Genomic DNA, 22,228 nt, shown 5'->3' on the forward strand with positions numbered 1-22,228 from the left:
CAAAGATACTGGTGTTTTTGGAAAAACACCAATAACGTAGAGTGTGTGCCTCTGAATGCAGCTTTTCTGTTATGGTTTAAAAAAGGCAGACTCAGCATTATATTAGGGCTAAATTGCAGGTTCAGTGGCCTTATATCAAGAAATGTTGGCTTCTTTTATTTTGAAGAATGGTATTGCTACCTTTTCTAGCATGAATAAAATGCACCATCACTAAAAATCTGAAACGGTAGTACTTTCTGTATTTACACCACATTCCCCACCAGCCACAGCTACAACTTCATTGGAACTCTCTTTGGTAAAGACACTGTAAGCAAATGATGTTTTACCTTTGATAGATCAGAAAGCTTTTCCTTATAAAGTATCTGTTTCATCTGTGGCTGCTTAAATACTGATCAGGTTTTCCTACTAATTTACTAAAAAAAAAAACAATCCAGGTGGATCTCATTACCTAAGTTTCAGATGTAAAGTGTGTCATTCAGTTTTTTAATTCTTGAAGCTCTTCCCAACTTTTTCAGTACATTTCTTCAATTACTGGCACCAAACATGCACACTGTTCAGAGAGTAATTGCACTCGTGCCAAGTACTGGCCTAATGTAGAATCTGTAGGTGTGCTCAGTATTTGCCTTGTAGCCAAATCCAGAAAATTATCTTTTTTTTTTTTTTTTTGCCAAGTGAGCTGATATTCAAATAACTTTTTGAGACCCATCTGTTTTATTCCTGTGATTTTTCGAGATTATTTGTAGTCACTGTTTCCTGGAAAGGAGATACATTTTTGTGCATATGCTTTTTCAAGGTGTACAAACATATGTCCAATCCTGTTAAATCACATTTGCTTACATCCAGTCCAGCTTAGCATTCAGAGCCAAGATAACCTCTCTTCACCACTTAGCACTGGATGACAAACCTTGTCAGGGTGTACTCTGTGGGAAGTTTTTGGGTTGATAGAAGTACTAAAGTGCCATGAACTACCATTCCTTTAAAATGCACCCATCTGATGATGATTTTCTATTTAAAATGTTGCAAGTTTAGTCTGCTAGGTAGTCAGCTGTGTTTAGCACATTGGTTTTGAAATATTTCTAATTTTTGTAACCAAGACGTGAGGTAGAACTGAATCGGCCTCATACAGAAGCCTTCTCTCAGGCAGCCTCTCTGCCTCTGCTGGCAGAGTCAGGCCAGGACGGTCCCGGTGAGGAGCCAGAGCACGTGGACTTAGCAGTGGTGTTTCTGCTGGCATGGGTACCATCTCCTGACACTTAAGACATGAGCCAAAGTCAACAGAGCCTCTCTTTTATTACCCTAGATATAGTTACAGCAAGACTTTTCCCACAGGTAATCACATCCCAGACAAGATGGTTATGCTGGCAAAAGTCTGCAAAGCACTTTACATCTGTAATTTCAATTTTTAATCACAAACAAACAAACAGAACCAACACACAACTCAACAGATAGACTTGATGAGATATATATTCCATAAACTCACACTTAGACTTGATTAAGGCAGTAAGTGAATCCTTATATATACAAATATTTTATTCCTCCTCTGGGATCCAGACGGTGTGGCTGAACCACCTAATTTGGTCCTTCATAGCTTCGGAAGATTTTTAATGTTCAGCCCCATGCATATCGGTGTTAATTGAGAAATATTAAACTAGCTCTTTATCTGCTTCGACGCAAAACCACATTGATACCTGCTATTTGCTTAAGAACTGTGGAAAAGTATTTCATCATCTGTCTGCAACATTTGTGGGTTTTCCCTAGTGCAGAAAATTATTTAACTACATCAGCATTTTCTGCCTCTCTACAAAATCATGTAATATAGCAACTTTATTTTGATGGTTTCTTTATCCTAATGTACACTAAAAATCAATACTGAAAGCCATATTCTTACTATCCTTTGTTCTGTTGCGGCGTCATATGTCTTTCTATGGCAGTAGCTTTTGGCTTTCTTTGCAGCTTTAAATTTCGCTCCCTTTTTTGCCCTCCCAGATTGGCTTTTACAAACCCGCACCAAACCAACCATCCCACCCGCAAGGAACACAAGCGGCCCCCATCCAGGAACTGTAAATAGCGTAAGATCCCCGGCCAGCTGTGGTGTCACAACCCATTCGGTTGCAAAATCCAGTTCCACCTGTTCCAACAGCACGTAGCCACTGTTTGATTTGAAGAAAGAAATGCTCTCTTCGATTTGATTTCCCCGTTGCGCAGGCAATCTACAAAGCAGGCTCGGTTACCTTATTTCCACAGGCACAGCCAAGCCGGCGCCGCTCCTGCCTCTGGCCTGCACTCACACAAAGCTTACACGAAGCTATTAGGTTTTGTTCAAACCTCGATTCTCCTCAGCTCTTGTATTTTTTGGTAGGTTTTCCAGAGGCAGTGAGGTTAATGTGTCTTTTACCAGTCTAATCACAATCCAGTGTAACAAATGCACAGGGTTAAACTTTGATACTGAAGCCGTCCTGGTCTTTTAACAGGGAATTCCAGGATACTGGGATGTGTTTCTGAAGTCACCTAAGGGGGCAGAAAGAGACTGAATACACAGAGATCAGCTAAGGAATCGGACTGAACACAGAGATCACCTGAGGAATCAGACTGAACACACAGAGGAGATCACCTAAGGAATCAGGCTGAACACAAAGAGGAGATTACCTAAGGAATTAGACTGAACATACAGAGATCACCTGAGGAATCAGACATTACACAGAAGAGATCACCTAAGGAATCAGACTGAACATACAGAGATCACCTCAGGAATCAGACAACGCACAAAGGAGAAAAGCGTCCTGCAGTACCTAAAATATGTAACGGGTGATTTTGGTCTTTTATTTCTCGTTTTTCGCTTTACACGGTCTTACAAGTGCCGTAGTTAACATCTGGAAATTGATAACAGTCCTGGGATACTGACTGGAAGGACGAGGGGGAATGGGCTAAAGTTGTGCCAGGGGAGGTTTAGGTTGGATATTAAGAAAAACTTCTTTACTGGAAGGGTTGTTAGGCATTTGAATGGGCTGCCCAGGGAAGCGGTTGAGTCACCATGCCTGGAGGTCTTTAAAAAACGTTTAGATGTAGAGCTTAGTGATATGGTTTAGTGGAGGACTTGTTAGTGTCACGTCAGAGGTTGGACTTGGTGATATTGGAGGTCTCTCCCAACCTAGATGATTCTGTGACACAAGCACGCCTGAAAAACCTTGCAGCAACACGCTGAGGAGCTCATACCTTCCACTCCAAGCCCCTCTTTGTGGCCACCGAAGTCAGTGGTGACCACAGCGTGCCTGTCCCCCAACCCACAGGGCAGAAACAGGGCGGAAAACCGGCCCCTCCGCCGGCTGCAGATCACCAGCCTCCGCTCCCTGCCTCTCCCCCAGCCCCCGGGCTCCCTCAGGGCTTGGGGCGGGCGGCTCCGGGCTCCTCCCCGCCGGGCCCGGGGGCGTTGGCGGCGGCGAGGCGGGCGGTTGGCTGCGGGCAGCCCGGTGGCGGCGGCGGGGGCCATGGCGGCGGCGGGCCGGGCGGCCAGCGTTGTGTGGGGCTGGCCGTGGCGGGCCGGGCTGCGGCGCTGGTACCGAACGGAGCGCGGCGTGTACGGCTACAGGCCTCGGAAGGCGGCCGGGGAGAGCTCGGCGGAGCCGCGGCGTGCCGGGGAGAGCGGCAGAGCAGGTCCGGGGGGGAGCCCGCAGCCGTCCCGCGGCACCGGGCTGAGCGGAGGGCGGCGGGTAGGGGGACCGCGGCTGGGGGGGCCGGGGCGGGCTTGGCATGGTTTGTTTTGCTTTGTTTCATTATTTTTTATTTCATTTCATTTGTTTCATCGTTTTTTATTTCATTTTATTATTTTTATTTCATTTTATTCGTTTTTTATTTTGTTTCATGTCATTATTTCATTTAATTTCACTGTTTTTATGTCATTTTGTTTCATTTTATTATTTTAATTTTTATTTTATCTCATTTTACCTCATTTTATTTCATTTTTATCCCATTTTATCTCATTTTACCTCACTTTATTTATTTTTTATCCCATTTTATCTCATTTTACCTCACTTTGTTTAATTTTTACCTCATTTTTTATTTTTTTCACTTTTTCATTTTTTACTTCATTTCATTATTTTTCATTTCATTTAATCATTTTTCACTTAATTTTATTTTATTCTTTTATTTCATTTTATTTCATTTTATTATTTTTTATTTCATTTCATTCTTCTCGGCCTTGCCGAGCCGACACATCTCTCTGACAGCTTCAGGGGGCTCCGGGCTGTTTTTTCTTGTCCCGAGGCAGAGGTTCAGTTACCTGCCCTGCTGACAGCTGTCTGCGAGCGGCTCGAGCCCTTATCACAAAGTTGTTTTCTTCGGTGCCACGTGAAGTGTGCTGATACCTCACCAAACTCCGTGGGCAGAAATAATTGTGCTTGGGCTGCATGGGCCGCTGTAGTCGAGTAAATGTGCTCCCGGAGAGATTTTCCAGCTCATAAAAGTACCAGTGCCATGTGCCTTAAGTCTTTTATATTTATATATTTTTGGGCTTAAACTAGCTAACTACAGGTAATTGTCTTCTGTAGCAGTGACTGTGATGCTTTTAGCTCACTTTTGTAGCACAGAAAATTAATTTTGAGCAGAAAGCTGCCGTAGGAGCGTTGTCCCTCCTATGCTAAGCCTCCTCATTAAGGAAGGAAAGCGTTAATAAGTTTTTATGCCACGTTTTAAAATTGCATCTAAATGTCTTTCTTGCCATAAGTGTTGAGGGAGCAACCTGTTTGAGTGCCCCGACTACAGGAGCGGAGTGGCTGAACCAGTGCCAGCAGCTGAAATACAGACAGCAAAGAAACAACTTTGTGAAATACTCCCGTTCCGAAATTGCATGGTTTTGGAAAATGAAAAACTTCACGCCTGAATCCTGTCAGCACTGTGTCTTTATCAGGGAAAACAGACCATGCTAGAAACACATTATAAAAAGTTATAATCCAGTATAAACTAATTTATTTGTAGCAGATTCTGCTTGCAATGTATTTTATTGAATATATATTTGAAAAGTATGTTTGCAAATATGAATGTCAAGTATGTCTGGCTCGGCATGGGCACATGCCGTTGGCTAGTGGTTCCTGCAGACGCAGACTTCTTAAGTTTTAGGAACTGAATTATTATTAAGACCCTATCTTCCCATCCTCCCAGCAAGGAACAGGGTAGCACAAGTGTTACGATTGAGTCAGCTCAGGAAATAAGACTTTGCACACTGGTACCTTACCTTTCTCGAGTTGGATGTACCCATTGCCATAAAGAGACTTGAAGCAAATTGAAGTAGCTTTGCATATGTGTACAGGAGCGTGACTTTAAGGGCAGCCACGAGGGAAATGTAAACTTGCTTGAAAATTTGATAAGTAAGCAGATATGGCAGTTTGATAGGAGCTCTTGTGGGGTGATATGGTTAAAAACTTGCTTAGAAAAAATCTTGAAAGCTCAAACCTCGATGGTTATCGATGGACAGAGTGCTCCTGTGCTGGTACTGTAAATGGACTAAATGTGAGCATGTGCTATACCATTCTGCTTTCTTTTTGTGTTTAGTTGACCATGCTCTTGCTCGGTTAATAACTGCGTACTCTGAACATGGCCACAAAGCAGCCAAAATAAACCCACTGTGTGCTGGCCAAGCTGTCATGAACATGGTACCTGAAATCCGCGAGTTGACAGAAGTTCTTCAAGGGCCTCTCATTACTGCAGGTAAGTCTGCAGCCTTATGACAGCAAATTTTTCTCCTGGTTGGTTTATTGAGAGGCTGCGTACTTTGCAGACCAGCCAAATACTGAATAGCAGTTCAATCAGTAATGTATTGTTGGACAAAAGGCTATTAACTTCAACCTACTTAGGTTTGCACAAATCATTGTATAATGAATGGCTACCTCCTAGCATCTTCAGTAACCATGAAAATTTTTAATTGTACTTGAAACTACTGAGGGTGTACATTAATTTCTGTAACGTTCTATGATTTAGCATATTTTTGACACTGTAGTGAAGCTGTCAGGGCACTTGGGTAGAAGTCAAGATTTGTCTTTTCTTGGATCTTTGACTCTTACTGTGGCCTTGACAAAATGAAGGTCTCTCTCCATGCTATATTTTCACCACCTACAAAACAGGCACTTATTACTTCTGATGCATGTAGGATTGGAATTAATCTCTCTGAGCAACAAAACGAATGCTATACCAGTCACAAAAACAGTTACTCGGTGTCATCCACATTGAACTCATTCAGGACATTTTGAGCACCTTGCAAATAAGCATGAGACCCTCCTGTTAATAACACTCAAGTGTGCTTTATAAATTTTTTCTTTAATTTTTAATTTAAACGAAGGAAAGGAAATCAGGACATGAATTTGTACTCTCAAAATCTTAATATAATTGCAAGATGTCAGCTTAGTTCTTAGTGTTTCCCCCCATCTCCCCACAAGTGACTAATAACATTTGTTTCTGACCAGGGCTTCTAAACATGGGAAAGGAAGAGGCCTCCCTGGAGGATGTATTGGCTTACCTTGACCATATATACTGCGGTCATATTTCCATAGAAACAAGCCAGCTTCCGACCTCGGAGGAGAGAAAATGGTTTGCTAAAAGGTTTGAAGAGTTAAAACAAGAAGCGTTTACAACTGAGGAGAAAAAGCACTTGTGCAAACTGATGTTGGAGTCCCAGGTACCTTGTTAACTATTATTTGATTCTAACAGAGTTGCAGAGTCTATTTTGGATTCCCTGCTGCTCTGGACATTATCTGCTCAGGAAAAGAAGAATCACTACCCTAAAAGGTTTGACAGTATCCAAGAGGAAGAAAAACAAGATTTTGCCCAAAAAAGTGCAATACGCAAATGCAGGAATCTTTACTGGGGGTCATTGCTGAATTTACTTAGCAGCCATTATTGAAACATAGAGCAATGCCTTTTGATTTGCATTGATTTATTTGGAAATTATTTGGAGAAAAATGTTTCCAGTGAGATCCAAACTCCAAAGGCTCTTAGAACTAATTAAACATACGTTACATGAATATATCTCACAAACAATATATATTCTTTGACACATGGAGACGCAAGTAATGACCCTACAAACCTGTGAATAATCAGTCTTAAAAAATGAGACTCTCTCCAACTAGTGATCTGACAGCATATATTGCATATTACTGGTGGAAACACAAGGTTGGGCACAGCTCTATGATGTTTTGTGCTGTGCGTTTTCCTTTCACGCTCAGCCACATTCTGATCAGTTTTGCTAGCTTTAAAGCACAATGTTTGTCAGGGGTTTGGGAGAACAAAACAGAATTGGACTGAGGGCTTAGCCCCATAGTTCTGCTAAGTTTGCTGCTTTTCAGCAGAGGAACATGCAACCAATGCATTCTGTACCGAAGATTTATGTACTTGCAAAGTGTGCAGAGACAAATATTTCTATACTGTGCAAAAGTTCAGTTTTCCCCTTCTCTCCCTGTGTTATCTAGAGGGATGGAACGGTGGAAGAGCAGGATCTGTGAAGGTGTCCCTGTTTCCAGTTTTCTGAGTGGAAGGAGTGTTAAAAGTAATATAAACCGATGACAAAACAGAAGTATATGGCACATTGCATTTTTTCCTGCCTCTTTGGCAATTAAAAGAATTTGTTAGTGACATGGGAGGGTGAAAAGTGACATCAGGACCTTGAGGAATCCTATATTACCTTCAGGATGACTAGAAATGTACTTAGAGTGTAGAATTTAACTGATGGAAAAAACATTTCTCTGTGTGATTATTTTTGTGTACGTTCTTTAGAATCAAATGTTGTTTAACTAGAAGGTGTTCAGGAGTTGGCTTGGATCTTTGGCTGTGACTCAGTCTTCCCTTCTCAGTTACAGTCTTCGTTTATTTTCAGTCTTCAGTCACAAAACACTGCAGACACTTCCATTGCTTCCAAAACTTTGTCACTTAGAGAGAGCTGTCTAGGAATCGTGAAGTGGGAGGAGTGAAAGGAAAATACAGTAAATATAGATTCCTTTATTTTCTTTCTTTCAAGACTTCTTTTACCTATGTACTAAAGATTGAGTCTAACGTAATCAAAGTGAAATGCTGCTTCTCTAGCACTTGACATCTCAGGATAGTTAAAGCTTCTGCTGTAAAATTACTTATTTTACCGTTATTTTACCATAAAATTACTTATATTACCATTCCTTAATTTTCACCTAAACCAGGTAAACTGTTAAGAAATTGGTAAATTGCTCTCATGTAGTTCTGTATCCACCTCCTTCCGTGTTAGAGCCACTTTGGCCCTCAATCCAACATTTGTTCTACCTAAAAGGAGAAAAGCACATGTACACATCCTGGCTTCCGGTCTTAGACTGGGGTAGTGGAGAATGAGCTGGGACTTTCAAGGGGTATGCTTAGGTTTGTCCGGGTACAAAAATAAATGATATTTCAATTTCATGAACAGAATACTGCTTAGAATAGCATAATACAGAAGTTCTTCTCTTTTTAACAGGAGTTTGATCGCTTCTTAGCCACGAAGTTTGCCACAGTGAAGCGATACGGTGGTGAAGGAGCAGAGAGTATGATGGGTTTCTTCCATGAGCTGTTCAAGATGTGTGCGTACAGTGGTGTGACAGACATCATCCTCGGAATGCCCCATCGCGGGAGACTTAACCTGCTCACGGGCTTACTTCAGCTTCCACCTGAGGTAAGAGATTTATTGGCAGTTGCTGTGTGCCTGGTTTATTTGCAGTGAATAAATAATCCAAAAATTTGTCTTGTTGTGAATGCTGGAGCAATCAAAGTTACCTTTGAGAGAGGGTATTCTGCTCCTGTCAGTACCTCTGCCAGATCTCCCTGAGAGACTGGCAAAAGAGCTATATTAAAGTTCTTTTTTGTGCTGGTATCTTAAGCAAGCGTGCTGTTTCAGCAGTAGGAAAGCATACGATTCTGGAAATGTTTTTCTTTTATTGCGTCCGTGGATTGGAAAGGGGATTTAACCAAGTGTTGTGTTTTTTTTTTCCATGCAGCTCATGTTCCGTAAGATGCGTGGTTTGAGTGAGTTTCCAGAGAATTCACCGGCCATTGGGGATGTGCTCTCCCACCTGACGTCTTCTGTGGATCTTGACTTCGGTTCACACAGACCTGTGCATGTCACCCTGCTCCCTAACCCCTCACATTTAGAAGCAATCAATCCGGTGGCCGTGGGCAAGACCAGAGGAAGGCAGCAGTCTCTTCTTGACGGAGATTACTCCCCAGAGAGCTCTGCCCAGCCTGGAGACAAAGTTATTTGCCTGCAGGTATTTTGCTCACAACTCGTAACTGACCTTTGTAAGGCTTCCTGGACAAGCATGTGAACAGAAATGGTGTGTATACAAATATCAAACAAAACTGAATTAATGTAGAATATGAAGAACTGGGATCCTCTTTACGAAGAAAGAGGAGAGAAAGAAAGATTTTTAGGTGACATACATGACAATATTGGCCTTAAACAATTCCACTTCTTAGATTTCCAAAGAGCTGATTCAAATACCTTCCTTGATTTTAATACCCTGCATTGAGAGCCATGAGTGTCTTTCCTCACAGACCACTTTTCCGTTTAAACTACCACTGCTAGCCTTCTTTTAAATTAAATGGGCTTGGAAAAGAGCTATTAACAAAAAATATATCCAAAAATATACAGGAAGATTTAGAATTTTGTTGTTTTATCATGGTGCTATTGAAGTAAGTCATTTTGTGCCTACTGGAATTGGTTCTTACTCTTTTTTTCCAGTTTCTTTTCCTAAAGTGTCTGCTCTTGTCTCTGTTCATTAAGGCAGGAGTAGGTGTAAGTCATGGCTCACCACTATTTAGCAAAGAGAGTAGCAAATCCTGTGGTGCCTGGCTTGCTTTTGTTCAGTGGTGAGTGACTTGCTGCTTGCTGCTGCAGCTTTGCTGGAGCTGGGGTACTTGCAGTCACTCAGACACTGGGGGGCCAAGTTAAGAAATTAGGGGTCTGTTCCAAGTCGGCAGTCACGTACCAGTGATGAAAACAGTCTGGAAGGGGTTAAGAACTGGACCCAACTAAGACTGTCTGTTCTATCTACTCAGTTTGATAGGTCTTGTGTAATGAGTTACTGTGTTGATTTTTCTATTCCTCCCGTGTTCTCTAACGAGACTTTTCCATCTTCTTCCCTAACGCAGGTTCATGGTGATGCTGCTTTCTCTGGGCAAGGGATTGTTCCTGAAACGCTGACCCTCTCTAATCTACCACATTTCAGAGTTGGGGGGAGCATCCATCTGATCGTTAATAACCAGCTGGGCTATACCACTCCTCCAGAGCGGGGAAGATCGTCACTCTACTGTAGTGATATTGGTATGTGTAGTTGAATCAGAAAGAAAATTGCCTGTTGTGTGAGGAAGGCTTTTTAACACCAGTGTGTTCCCATGGCATGCTATTGCAATGGGCTTTTCATAGCAAGTGCTATCAACCCCAGGGAATTACACTAATCTATGTCCCTTTTGATAATAGAGTATAAATTCCAATTATTATTGATTATTGCCTCCTACTAGCAAAAATTCAAGTGCTAAAAATGTGCCCTCCCCCATCTACTCAAGGGCAAAGACTAATTATCAAGGGAAAATCCTGTCACGCTTTTACAGGATGTTATAAAATAATTTCAAAACTTAGGTGAAGTCTTCATAATTCATTTCATTTCTGCCATTTTGTTGACAGCTTTTAAAAGTGTATTGTGGTGGAATGTATAATAGATACATTTTCAATATCTTTTGAATATAATGAAAACCATTCCAATGTTTTTTTCCGAGCAAGACTTATATTAGTCAGCTACTCCTTCATTTTCCTGGTTTGTTTGTTGTCAGGTGAAGTTGTTGAGCTTTTAATTGAAAGATGAGGCTCATGCCACTTCTGAGCTTAATCTTAGAAAGCCTTTTGCTTTGGACTGATCTTTCTTAGTGATAAACAGATATTGCAATCAGCAAAACCACAGACATAGTAGTTATTTCCTTTGTGTAAGTCTCTTAGAATTGAAAATATCCTAGTGTATGTATATAAGGTTTAACATCACCTGTTTTTCTTATGGCTTCATCGAACTGAACAGGCAGATTTCAATAAATCTGTTAAGGTATATAACATATGTTATTACGACTTTTTCTGTGGGCTGATTTTGTGCAGAGTTCTTTTTTTTTTTTTTTTTTTTTTTTCCCTCCATCCTTAGTTTTTCTTTCTTCTTACCTGGCTATTGAAGGCTGTTTTACCCATTTGGGCTTCAGGATTTTGTTAGGGAGGAAATATAATATCGGTCAGAAGCGGCGGATTGACTGAAGCATCTTAATTTACTTGAATTTGGGCAGAGAAAATACAAGAGGAGCATTGCTGAGGATATTCGCATCCAAAATGTCATACAGGAAAGGGTGTTAAGGTGTGTGAATTCTGCGGAGTTCCCTTTAATGAGAGTTTTCTTTGTGCCTGGAGTAGCAATGGTTTGAGTGACCAGTAACAAGCAAAAAGATTTTGTCTCACCTGTATGAGTTCGTAGTAGTAGTTCATAGCTTAGGATAACAAGGAAACAAAACTTTGTTTGAAAGATGCAGTCAAGTAGTTCTTTTCCATTTCCTGAATGCTTCCATTCAGATTAAGAATTAGGAACTGTGTAGAAAATCTTACGTGAATGTAGTGCTGGTAAAGAAGTTGTGTTCAAGCTGCGACAAATACAACAGGTTGAGCCAGTTGCACTTTCTTTCAGGGAAGACTCCTTATCCCAGCTGTCATCACAAAAAGCATCTCTTGTAGGTTTCTTTTTGTTAAGTACACTACACAAACTATCAGCTTGTAGGTTTCTGCTGATGATGTCTGTTTCCATTACTTTGGAAGGGGTTGGGTGTGACTGCTGTTACTACGCTTTGCGTCCCTGGGCAGGTAAAATCGTTGGATGTGCAGTTATCCACGTAAACGGGGATGATCCTGAAGAAGTTGTCCGTGCCACACGGCTGGCAGTCGAGTACCAGCGCCAGTTCCGCAGGGATGTGATAGTGGACTTGCTGTGCTACAGGCAGTGGGGCCACAATGAACTTGATGAGCCGTTCTTCACCAACCCCAGCATGTACAAAATCATCAGGTAAGGGTACCACCACCTGATGGGGGAACCCCAAATGTGCTTTCTTCTACATCAGCTCAGTATTGTTCACTACTGCAATAGTCTTTGTCTAATGAAGATCTTTTGCCATACTGACAAGTCTTAAGATAAGTGTAGCTACACTGTTGGCAGCCCCTGACTAAGGCCCGTGTCTGATAATGGCACATGAATAAAGATAACCACTGGTCTTGAGTCTCAAATATGCAGTTTGATGCCTCTTGGAGAACAATCTTGCATATAGCCCTTGAATTTCAGATTCGCGGTTGCTGATCATTGGAAGGCAAAGTTGCCTGCCGTGTGCCAGAGAGAAGGGTAGATTATGTGGGAGAATGTGGTGGAAGCCTGTGCAACGTGTGTTGTGTCCTTGCCTGGTCCAGCTGGTTCCGATGGAGCCTCGTCTTTACAAGCATTTAAATATAGTCAGATTCCATCTTGATCCCCAAAGAAAAATACTGGCCAATGAATTCTGGTATTTTATGTGGAGCATTTATGGAATCAGGTGCCTTGGTTCTCAGCTAATCGTGAAATTCCACTGTCAGTTTGCCTTAAAGAACAATATATAATAGCACGGAGCCAGTCTGAATGAGAGATTTTTTTTTGGACTTAATTTTACCTGCAGCTGCCAACTGTAGGCACTTCATTAAAGAAAGGACTGTAAAGTATGAATCCAAGAGAATTGTTATCTTTCTGGAAATGCCAGGAAATAAAACTTGACCCAAATGAGTATAATACACTAGGTGATGATTTATTTTCGTTTTCCTTGGTACCTGACAGTAGTAGGGTGGTATTTCCCTGTTCTGTAGTGACACTTTTCAGGCTTAATGTCTCTGGGGTTTGATTCCCTCGCCCACAGATCCCGTAAGAGTATCCCAGACACGTATGCAGAGCACCTAGTAGCTGCTGGGCTCATGACTGACGTTGAAGTATCTGAGATAAAGACGACCTACTACACTAAACTGAGCGATCATCTTGCCAACATGACTTTGTACAGTCCACCTCCTACCAACCTGCAGGCTCACTGGAAAGGTTTGGTTGAGCCTTCTGCTAAAATCACCACCTGGGACACAGGTATGCCTATACCACTTCTGCAGTTTATTGGAATCAAGTCTGTAGAGGTGCCGGAAGAACTCCAGATGCACAGCCATCTCCTGAAGACTTATGCACAGGTCAGTAGAGTGTAAGGATGCTTCTAGTCCCTTTGCTTAAAGGTATGACCTGTTACAGGGAAAAACTCGAAAAAACAGCAAGGCTGCCAGTTAAAGAATAGCCCAGTCTTCTCTAGGAAGAACAACTTGTTTTCTTTTTCGAGGCTATGATTATGCCATTTTTCTTCTAGGTTTGAAGAAAATTACGTTCTCCCTCATATCTGACCATATATTTAATTTGTGATTTCAACAATATTTTGATACAATGAAGAAAAAACATGTAAAAAAATACAGCTTGTTGTTCTTACGACGACTATCGTCTAAACTTCAGGATTATGAGTACTTTGAAAGAGAATGAATCAGGAAAGTGGTAACAGTGTACGCAGTGTGTAAAGCCAGTAATGTGTGTGTTTATTTATATATAAACATACGTGTACACATGTGGCCAAGTTTGAAAGTCACTGTGTTTGATGAGTCGTAAGATTCTGTGCAATGACTGGATTGGTTTGGGTTTGTGAGTGTTTCACTTTGATGAATGATGACCGTGGGCTGGTGTCTGGTCGACAGCTGTAGAGAAGCCACAAGCTGAATATTTCAGAAGGCTGATGTTCTTGCCTTCCCAGCCCCAGTGGGAAGTCTGGGCGTTATCATTCATCTGCAGTTCTGCAGATAGAGAATTTTGGGGACTGAAATACTTACACCTGGTGTCTTTCAGTACTACACCAAAAGTCAGTCAAGAGCACGCTCTCTGCTGTGCTAAGACTATTAATATTTCAAGACTAAGATCTAATCTCTTAATCCAGAATTTGTTGACTGGTTAGCGAACACATGGGTTGTACATGGTTTTGTGGTCTGCAGGGCAGCCTTCTTCAGGATGTACTCCAAATCAAACCAACCAAAATTGGCTGCTGGAAAAATAGTGTTTCTCTCTACAGCTTTTTTTTTTTCCTAACTTTTCATACTGATCTGTGCCACAACAATGCATAAAGATAAAAAAAGGCAAAATAGTAACCTTTCCTTCTTGTTTACTTGTTTTAGTCAAGAGTTCAAAAAATGGAGGAAGGAAAAAAGTTGGACTGGGCAACAGCTGAAACTTTAGCATTTGGTTCCTTGCTGTGCCAAGGTAAGAGGTAACTAGACAGCAAACAATGAAATATTTTTTGCTTTGGTGTCTGTAAAGTATAATGTTAAACTTTTTAGATGTTTCTAAGTCCGAAGATTGATATGCTGCGTAAATTGGACAATTTGCATTTGCATGGTAGCAAGAGAACGTAAGTGTGAGTCCTGTATGTCACTAATATTTGTAGATTGCCTACTAAATTTCTTCAAAGAATCGTTGCTCTCCCATCCCCTGGAAAAGCTGGTGCTCAGTGCTGTGCATGTGAGCAACGCACGCGACATCAGTTGGGCCTCCCACACTTTTATAGTGTTTCATGCTATGATTTAATTTCCTTCTTCTCTAGCCTGAATTCATATTTCAGTTTACATGGGGTACAGGATGCACATATTTTGCAGTTTGCTTCAGCAAACTGTTAAGTTACAAACGCTTAACCCAAAATAAATTTTGGCTGCGGAGAGGAGAAAGGAGACGTGTGAGCATCTCTGTGAGATGGAGCTGCTGCTGGTTAAGATTTGATATTGCTGATGAGGGGAAATCCAGACTTAACAAGACAAGTGATATTTTACAAGTGGGAAGTTTCTGTCCTGCATGTTTTCTTATTGTATCATATATTAATCCAGTGTTTTGCTTATTGCTTGGCAAGGGTTTAACGTCAGACTAAGTGGACAGGACGTCGGCAGAGGAACCTTTAGCCAGCGACACGCGATGTTAGTTTGCCAAGAAACAGATGATACCTTCATTCCTCTGAATCACATGTCGCCAGACCAGAAGGGTTTCCTAGAGGTAGGTTCTGCGGTCGGTCCACAAGACGATCTTCTTCAAGTTGTGCTGAAAGAGTGCATATTTTAAAACTACTGAGGCGTTTGTATGTAGCCTGCATGTTCTGGCAAAGCCCGGATACGGAGGCATAAAACCCACCTGATTGTGGGTTAAGGAGAGCCTAGCTAAAGGCAGATGAGTGATTTGTGCTTTCCTGTAGCAAGTTGATAGTTGTAGTGCATGGTTAGTTACCCTCTTTAACAAAGGGTTCTGCCTTTCCTTGAGAGATCACCTATTATTTTTCTTCCCTCAGTGCCTTCCTTCAAAAGCAAAAGAGAGGTGACGGTGAATTGCGTTTAGGAGTGCATGTCCTCAGTGTGCCTAGCACTGATGTGCCTGGTTCCAAAGGTTCTTAACCCTGGGTTGTCATCTCTCTCACCTGCCCCTCCCAACAATTTCCTTTCTGCTAGGTGAGTAACAGTCCCTTGTCTGAAGAAGCTGTGCTTGGTTTTGAATATGGAATGAGTATTGAGAGCCCTAAGTTACTGCCAATTTGGGAAGCTCAATTTGGAGACTTCTTTAATGGAGCCCAGATAATATTTGACACTTTCATCTCTGGAGGTGAGTGTACAAGGAGCTAATTAATATATTTACAATAAATCATTTGTAGTCAGTATAGTTTTAGAAAATCCTTTAGCTTTAAAGTAAAAGGGCAATGTGTTGAGAAAAAGAATTTTTCTCAAGAAGTCTTGTGAGCTTGCCTATTTGATCCCAACTTCTCTGCAGATTTTCTCTGAAGACAGTCCGTCTAAAATGAAAGAGACCTCATCCTTGACAGAAAACAGTTATTGTGAAAGCACAGTTGATTATGTTAACGGCCTTTCTTCTCCTCTCCCTCTATTTATTTTAGTGTGTATATATATATTTAATAGCTTCTTATGATGTACCGTTCATTCATGAGGTATCTGTAAAGTTCCTGAAGCAATATAGAAGGAAAATAGTGATTATTTAAAAAGAAACAGGAAAAAAAACACAAAACAACACCTGTTAAAACTAACCTCTCGGTTTGAATCTAGCATGTTTTCCGAATGCTCAGATGTTGCAAAAAGACCTTTCAGGGCTGGAACAGGCTGAGGAAATGCTAAGATGGATTTCTAGAGGGGGATTCCTTGAGTGTAAGGGTGCAGAGTGTTGGTGTCTAGCCTCAGTTAGGCCTCTACGTTCACTCTGTAATCATAGATGGTAATTGCCAGAGGCCCTCTTACCCCACCCATCCTCATGAGTTGCCTCCTGGATTTGACTGTAATCTCTTAAATAGTGCAGGGGCTTTGGCAGAGCCCAGGGGAGCTCACCTCTGGCTGGCATTGCTGCGTTAGGCACGACTGGCTGACAGGCTGCTGCCTGCTTCACACCTGCACAGGACTAAATGACAAGGCATACAGAAAACACGCAATGAATTACGGTTAGGAGTTGTCTTATTGAGGAGAGTTACCATTGTGGACGCCTGTTAATGGCATTGTCCTCCGTATTAAGAGTTTTTTTCATAATGTGGTGATGTTTCCGAGTAAGTTCTAAAACTTTCACTGCTCAACATGAAGCCTTAAGAGCCCTGAAAGCCCCAAGTTACGTGACAATTTCAGAAACTTCAGATCATCTTCTGCGTGCTGTTTCACAGTTGTGAATCTCCTGGCTAAATACAACAGCATGTTTCAGGGTTGTACTTAATGATGTGGAAATCAGCTATACTCTATCTTCCGAAGTAGTTCGGGCAAAGTAATGACTGTTTGGGGGCTTTGTGTTCTGTTGAAATCATTTTTCTTTCTTTCTCATTGTGTGTTTTAGGTGAGGCCAAATGGCTCCTGCAGAGTGGGATAGTAATTCTTCTTCCCCATGGCTACGACGGTGCAGGCCCTGAGCATTCGTCCTGCCGGATGGAACGTTTCCTGCAGGTACCCCTCCCCACCTCCCTTCTCACACTCACATATTCCCCATCACAGCACTGGCAAGCAGTGCTCTGGGAGTTCTGGTGCATCAGGAATGTGGTATTTTGCAACTGCTAGTGACTTAAGAAGCTTACCAGGATCTCACCGTAGGATTGGGCTGAGCTGGACGTGGAGGGAGGAAGGGGACTCTGAAGAGGAGGTGCAGGTCTGGAAGTGGTGAGGAAGCAGCTTTGGTTTAAATGCTGCCACAGCAGCTCTGGTGCAAGACTCTGGTTGAACTTTGTAATAAATGCTTGTTGTTCCTGTGAGATCTCTGTCACCTGCCCAACTGTGTGTGTGGTAACATGAAATTTTGTAATGAGATTTGCACAGTGATTGCAAAGGCCCTGTGTCCTCTGCAAACATCCCTGGTGGGATGTGCTTCAGTACTGCCTGCTGTCTCTTTTCTGATTGCCACTCTTCAGCAATGTCCTGTACCACAGAATGAGTCCAGGAGCAAGACAGAATTGCGGTATTGCAAATAGCAGACCTTTAATGGGCACTTCTTAGAGAAAGCAGTGTGAGGTTGGCATTGTAAATGGGCAGCCACCCTCCTGTGCGAGCCACTCACAGTGTTCCCACTGTGCACAGACCGTGCAAGCAGAACACTGGGCGCTATTAAATAGCAGTAAGTAAAATTGTGGCACATTTTTCCCCCCAAAATAATCCGTTGTTGTGCCATTGTGACTGTAGTAAGTAAATGAAAGCCTTTTTGACTGAGTAATGGTGCAGGGAGGGGTTTGGGCATCTTTGGTGGTTCTGCCATTCTGTTGAAGTTGTCATGACTGTCCACTGTTAGAAGAACTGGCTTGCCTTGGTTATGATGCAGTTGAAGGAGGCATTCAGATAAAGTCTTACCAGGTAAACGGTAAAGCCATTTCTCTGAAGTTGCTCTTCCCTTGCAATCAGCATTTGAACTGGGGTATTTTTTCTCCTTCTGTTATACCAGTAACCACGCCTTATGGCTTAAACTCCTGTATATTTGGCTCACTAATTCCTTGTTGACAAGTTATTGCTCTGTTCCCCATAGATGTGTGACAGCTCAGAAGAAGGAGTTGATGGGGACCAGGTGAACATGTCGATTGTGCATCCCACCACCCCAGCACAGTATTTCCATTTACTCCGGCGGCAAATGGTCCGAAACTTCAGGAAACCTCTCATTGTTGCCTCTCCAAAAGTGCTACTCAGGCTCCCTGTAAGCCGGAAAACTTCCTTTTTCTTTTTTCCTCCTCTTCTGTGTTCTCTTCCCCTTTCTATTTGCTTTTCCTCTGTGTTCTTGTCTCTCAGTTTTGGGGTGAAATCAGTGGGGTTTTGCCTGTTTGGGGCAGGGTAGGTTGAGGATTAAAGCTGAGTGGAGGTGAGCCTGAAGTAAGAGTGATTCTGGGTCCAGTGGTATTCTTCAGAATCTTATCGTTCTGTCTTTCATCTATGGGAGTGGGACTGGGAGAGGAGAGGAAATGTATCTTTTGTGCTTACCAAAACCCTGTCTCAGACAGGGCCTGAGAGAAAAGGCACCGAGATTTGGTAACTTCTAACTCTCCCCCATTTAGGCTGCTGTGTCAAGTTTTGAAGAAATGGCTCCAAGGACAACATTCAAACCTGTCATTGGTGACTCCGCAGTAGATCCTAAAAGGTAGCTCTATTTTCTTACAGGAGAAGCTCAGAAAGGAAGTCCTGTCCCTTTCTTCTACCTAGTAGCTCAAGTCTGAGGTGATGTGAAAGATGTGACTTTTTTAGCCACTAACAGCCACTGGGAGCAGCTGCTACATGAAGAGATGAAGAATTTTTGTCCTGCTGTCGGGACACTTGAGCTGATGAAGTGAAGTTAGGGCAATAACAAATCTTTGTGTGTGCATTATCTTCCTCCCTTCAGATATGAATTTGGAGAATCCTGTTCACAAAAGGCAGTTTATATTTTTCCCTCCTAATGTTCTTATCTGTTCCCTGTCCTAGCAGTGTAATCACAAGGCTGAAAGTATCTTAGCATTTTTGTTTTTTTAAGTGGGACGGTGGGGCACAAATGGTGAGGTTTCTCTCCTTGCCTTCATCTGTTAAGCTCAGACAATTAAGACAACAAAACAGTTCCTCTTAGGCATGGGAGAGAATTGTCCTCTGGAGGTACTTCTCTCCCTCTCTGGTTTATTCTCTACAGAGAGAGCACAGATGACTAGCTTTGACCAAGAGTTTAATTTTTAGATAGTTAAAAGGCTAAGTTACACCTGAAGAAACAGGACATTTGGGCCCTGGCCTGCTGTTCCCACAGGTTAGTTTGTCAGCTGTTGGGCGGGAGTGGGATGGAAGACAAAGAAAAGATGGTCTAGGGTAGCAGTTTAGCTTTGTAAAATTGTCTTTAAAGTTTGGCTGGTTGCTTTTATTAAAGGTGTGAAACTGTTCTGCATAGAGTTTCTGTGCAATACTAAACTTGGAAACTTTTTTTTTTTTTTTTTTAAGTGTCACCCAAGTGGTGCTCTGTTCCGGTAAACATTACTATGCTTTGGTGAAGCAAAGGGAGACACTAGGAGAGAAGCAGCACAACATAGCTATTTTGAGACTTGAAGAACTGTGTCCTTTCCCCCTGGAAGCTCTACGGCAAGAGTTGAACAAATACAGCCGTGCCAAAGGTAAGCAAAATTTTTACCTTTTTCTTTCTGGCCGCTTTGAAATTCTAAGCTAAATCTGTTGCTTGCTTTTTAGGATGAAGAGCTGTAGTGGTGTTTTCCTCTTTGCTCTTCTCCCCATATATCTGGTGTTTCTGGAGTGGGATAATACAGGTGTTCGCCACGTGTCCTAAAAGAGTTTGTCTCTGCTATTGTTAGCTTCTCTAAAGCACTACTGAAGATCAGTGAACCATTTGGGGCATTTTTGCACTGATCTTTTCTATCCAGTCCTTTAAGTATTTTTTGAAAATGATGGTGAAGTAGAAGAGTATACCCACAACATGCCCTAATGGTGGACATACTTCGGGTTTGACTGCAGCAAGCTATGACTTGCAGTGAATTCAGTCTCACAAGACTTCATTTCAAAGACAGTACCAAGACAAAAAAGGCAGAGGTGCTACAACAGAAAAACAGTTTTCTTGAGCTACTGAAAAGATAAATATGTGCGCTTGTAATGTACCATTTTCCTTCCTTTAGTCTTCATCTGGAGTCAGGAAGAACCACAGAACATGGGTCCATGGTCCTTTGTGTCACCACGGTTTGAAAAGCAGCTGGGGGTTAAGGTAAGATGTCCCCATGGTGCTCTGGTCTTTAAAATGAACTTGGAAGTTATTCTTGACTGCAAAATTCTGTGATGCTTAAACCTAGTGCATGAATCGTAACCTAGTGCCTAAACTGAGTGTGTTCAAATTTTAGCCACTTATGCTTTTTATAGCACCATTTACTATCAGTGAGCAGGCCTGGAGCTTTCTTTTACCAGGTGTTTAGTCTAAGTAGACAGGGTGATGAAAGATCCCAGGTAGGGATTAAGGTGCCACAGCGAGCAGGAGGAGAATCTGAAGCTGCTGTTTGCGGTGGCAGATTGAACACTAATAATGGTCTTGGAACTGTAGTCGCAGGGAGAGGGAGGATAACTTCCTGCAGCACCTCCAGCTGGAACTGCCCGGTATCTGACAATAGGTATCACTGTGGCATCAGAGAACCTCAAGATGCGGTGCTATGTTTGTGCTTCGTTAATCTTTTCCTCCTGACTCTAATTTCAGCTCGCTCTTGTGAGTAGACCTCCTTTACCAGCCCCAGCAGTTGGCATTGGAACCCTCCACCAGCAGCAGCAGGAAGACATTCTTACCAAGACGTTCATCTAAATTTTCAGCGGACAGCCTACTCGTGTAGTCAGTCATGTTTGTTGCCTTCCTCCTGTGAAGAAGAACAAAAGCCAGATCCTTAGGACTCTTAATTTTCCAAAATGGGAAAAAGAATGGAACAAGTTCTATATTGATGAAGCAATTTTTTCATATGGGGACATACCTAAGGATGAAAGCTGATGCCTGTTACTCTAGATAGTTTTTTTTTTTGTTGTTCTTTTGTAGCATTTTCTACCAGAGATCTTTTAAAAGTTTAAAAAAAAATGCAGTCCAGGGGGAGGATCAGCAAGGTGGGTATGAAATACCTTGTATCCGATCGCTTATCTGCATTTGTCAGTTCCCTGGGATAGTGTATGTGTGGAAACAGTTTCTCATTTCCACAGAAGTGTTAGTGCTGTTTGGTTGAATAAATGCTTCCCGGTGCCTGGGAATGAGCCATTTCTATAGCAGAGCGTTGTGGATTTTCTCATTTCTTTTCCTATAGACTTGCAATTAAATCTGTGCAATTGTTGGTACTCTTCTAATGTGCATAGCTTGAAGGGATAAGGGTTGTTAAAGAAGGATTCCTGGGGGGACCTAGCAGGATGGCCCCTGAAGGCTTCGGGCACCGGTTTCTCTCACGAGGAGAAGCAGTGCTTTCACATCGAGCTTGTAGGGTGGGAGGTGTGCTGCAGTGAGGCTCGTGCTGTATTTTAGAACCCCATTTTGTAGAAGCCGAGCCAGTTTGGCTACCAGTTTGGTACCCGAGGCTACCCTGAAAAGTGATGCTTCCCCCTTCCCTGAAAATCCTTCTTAGTGTCCACTGTCTATTTGTTGTTGTTTTTGAGGGCTTGCCTCTATTCAGTATCTTCTTCTCTGGTTCCTAGTTCCTATACAAAATTTTGCTTATGCTGTAAGAAAGCTGAAGGTGTGACCAAGAGCAACAAAAAGAGTCCAAAACTGTGGCAAGCAAGACAGAAAAGTGAAATAAAGCAGGTTGTAAAGAGTTTGAGTGACCCTTGCTGAAAGCTGTGATAGTGAGGCCTGAATACACCATAAGCTTGAAGGGTGGGGGGTGGCAGAATTTGGAGGTCAAAGGGGCTTCTCAAAAAAAAAAAAAAATCTGTAACAAAAATATCTCATGGCTTATTTTGGTTTTGTTTTTATTTTGGGCAAACTTCCCATGTGGAGGCATGTTGTGAGGCTCCTGAGCAACAGCTTTCCTTTGCAGTGAAAAGCTGGGGTATCAAAACAGGTTATAGAAGAAAACAGGTTAAAGAAGAAATCAGTGACATGAATAGCAGCAAATGACAACAGGAGGTTAGTTAACCAGATTTTCTGAGGGAGTTCAAACAGAT

At 42.2% G+C, this 22,228-nt stretch overlaps 1 protein-coding gene across 2 annotated transcripts; it reads left to right on the top strand.

Moving 5' to 3' along the window:
* The first annotated feature begins 3,475 nt into the window (after positions 1-3,475).
* On the top strand, positions 3,476-21,977 carry DHTKD1 (dehydrogenase E1 and transketolase domain containing 1). Of its 2 annotated transcripts, none has more exons than XM_035549508.2 (17): positions 3,476-3,651; positions 5,545-5,700; positions 6,453-6,664; positions 8,462-8,656; positions 8,979-9,248; positions 10,132-10,303; positions 11,867-12,065; positions 12,937-13,249; positions 14,267-14,351; positions 14,992-15,131; positions 15,578-15,728; positions 16,950-17,056; positions 18,120-18,284; positions 18,640-18,722; positions 19,541-19,710; positions 20,224-20,309; positions 20,790-21,977. In XM_035549508.2, the coding sequence occupies exons 1-17, from the start codon at positions 3,486-3,488 to the stop codon at positions 20,889-20,891; spliced, it is 2,772 nt and encodes a 923-aa protein (XP_035405401.1). In that variant the 5' UTR covers positions 3,476-3,485; the 3' UTR covers positions 20,892-21,977. The 2 variants fall into 2 exon arrangements, with proteins under 2 accessions (XP_035405401.1, XP_035405402.1); XM_035549509.2 differs by having other exon boundaries at positions 3,482-3,651; positions 6,540-6,664; positions 20,790-21,460.
* The last annotated feature ends 251 nt before the right edge of the window (positions 21,978-22,228 follow it).

The sequence above is a fragment of the Cygnus atratus genome, chromosome 1 (assembly GCF_013377495.2).
Source record: "Cygnus atratus isolate AKBS03 ecotype Queensland, Australia chromosome 1, CAtr_DNAZoo_HiC_assembly, whole genome shotgun sequence".
Lineage (NCBI taxonomy): Eukaryota > Metazoa > Chordata > Aves > Anseriformes > Anatidae > Cygnus > Cygnus atratus.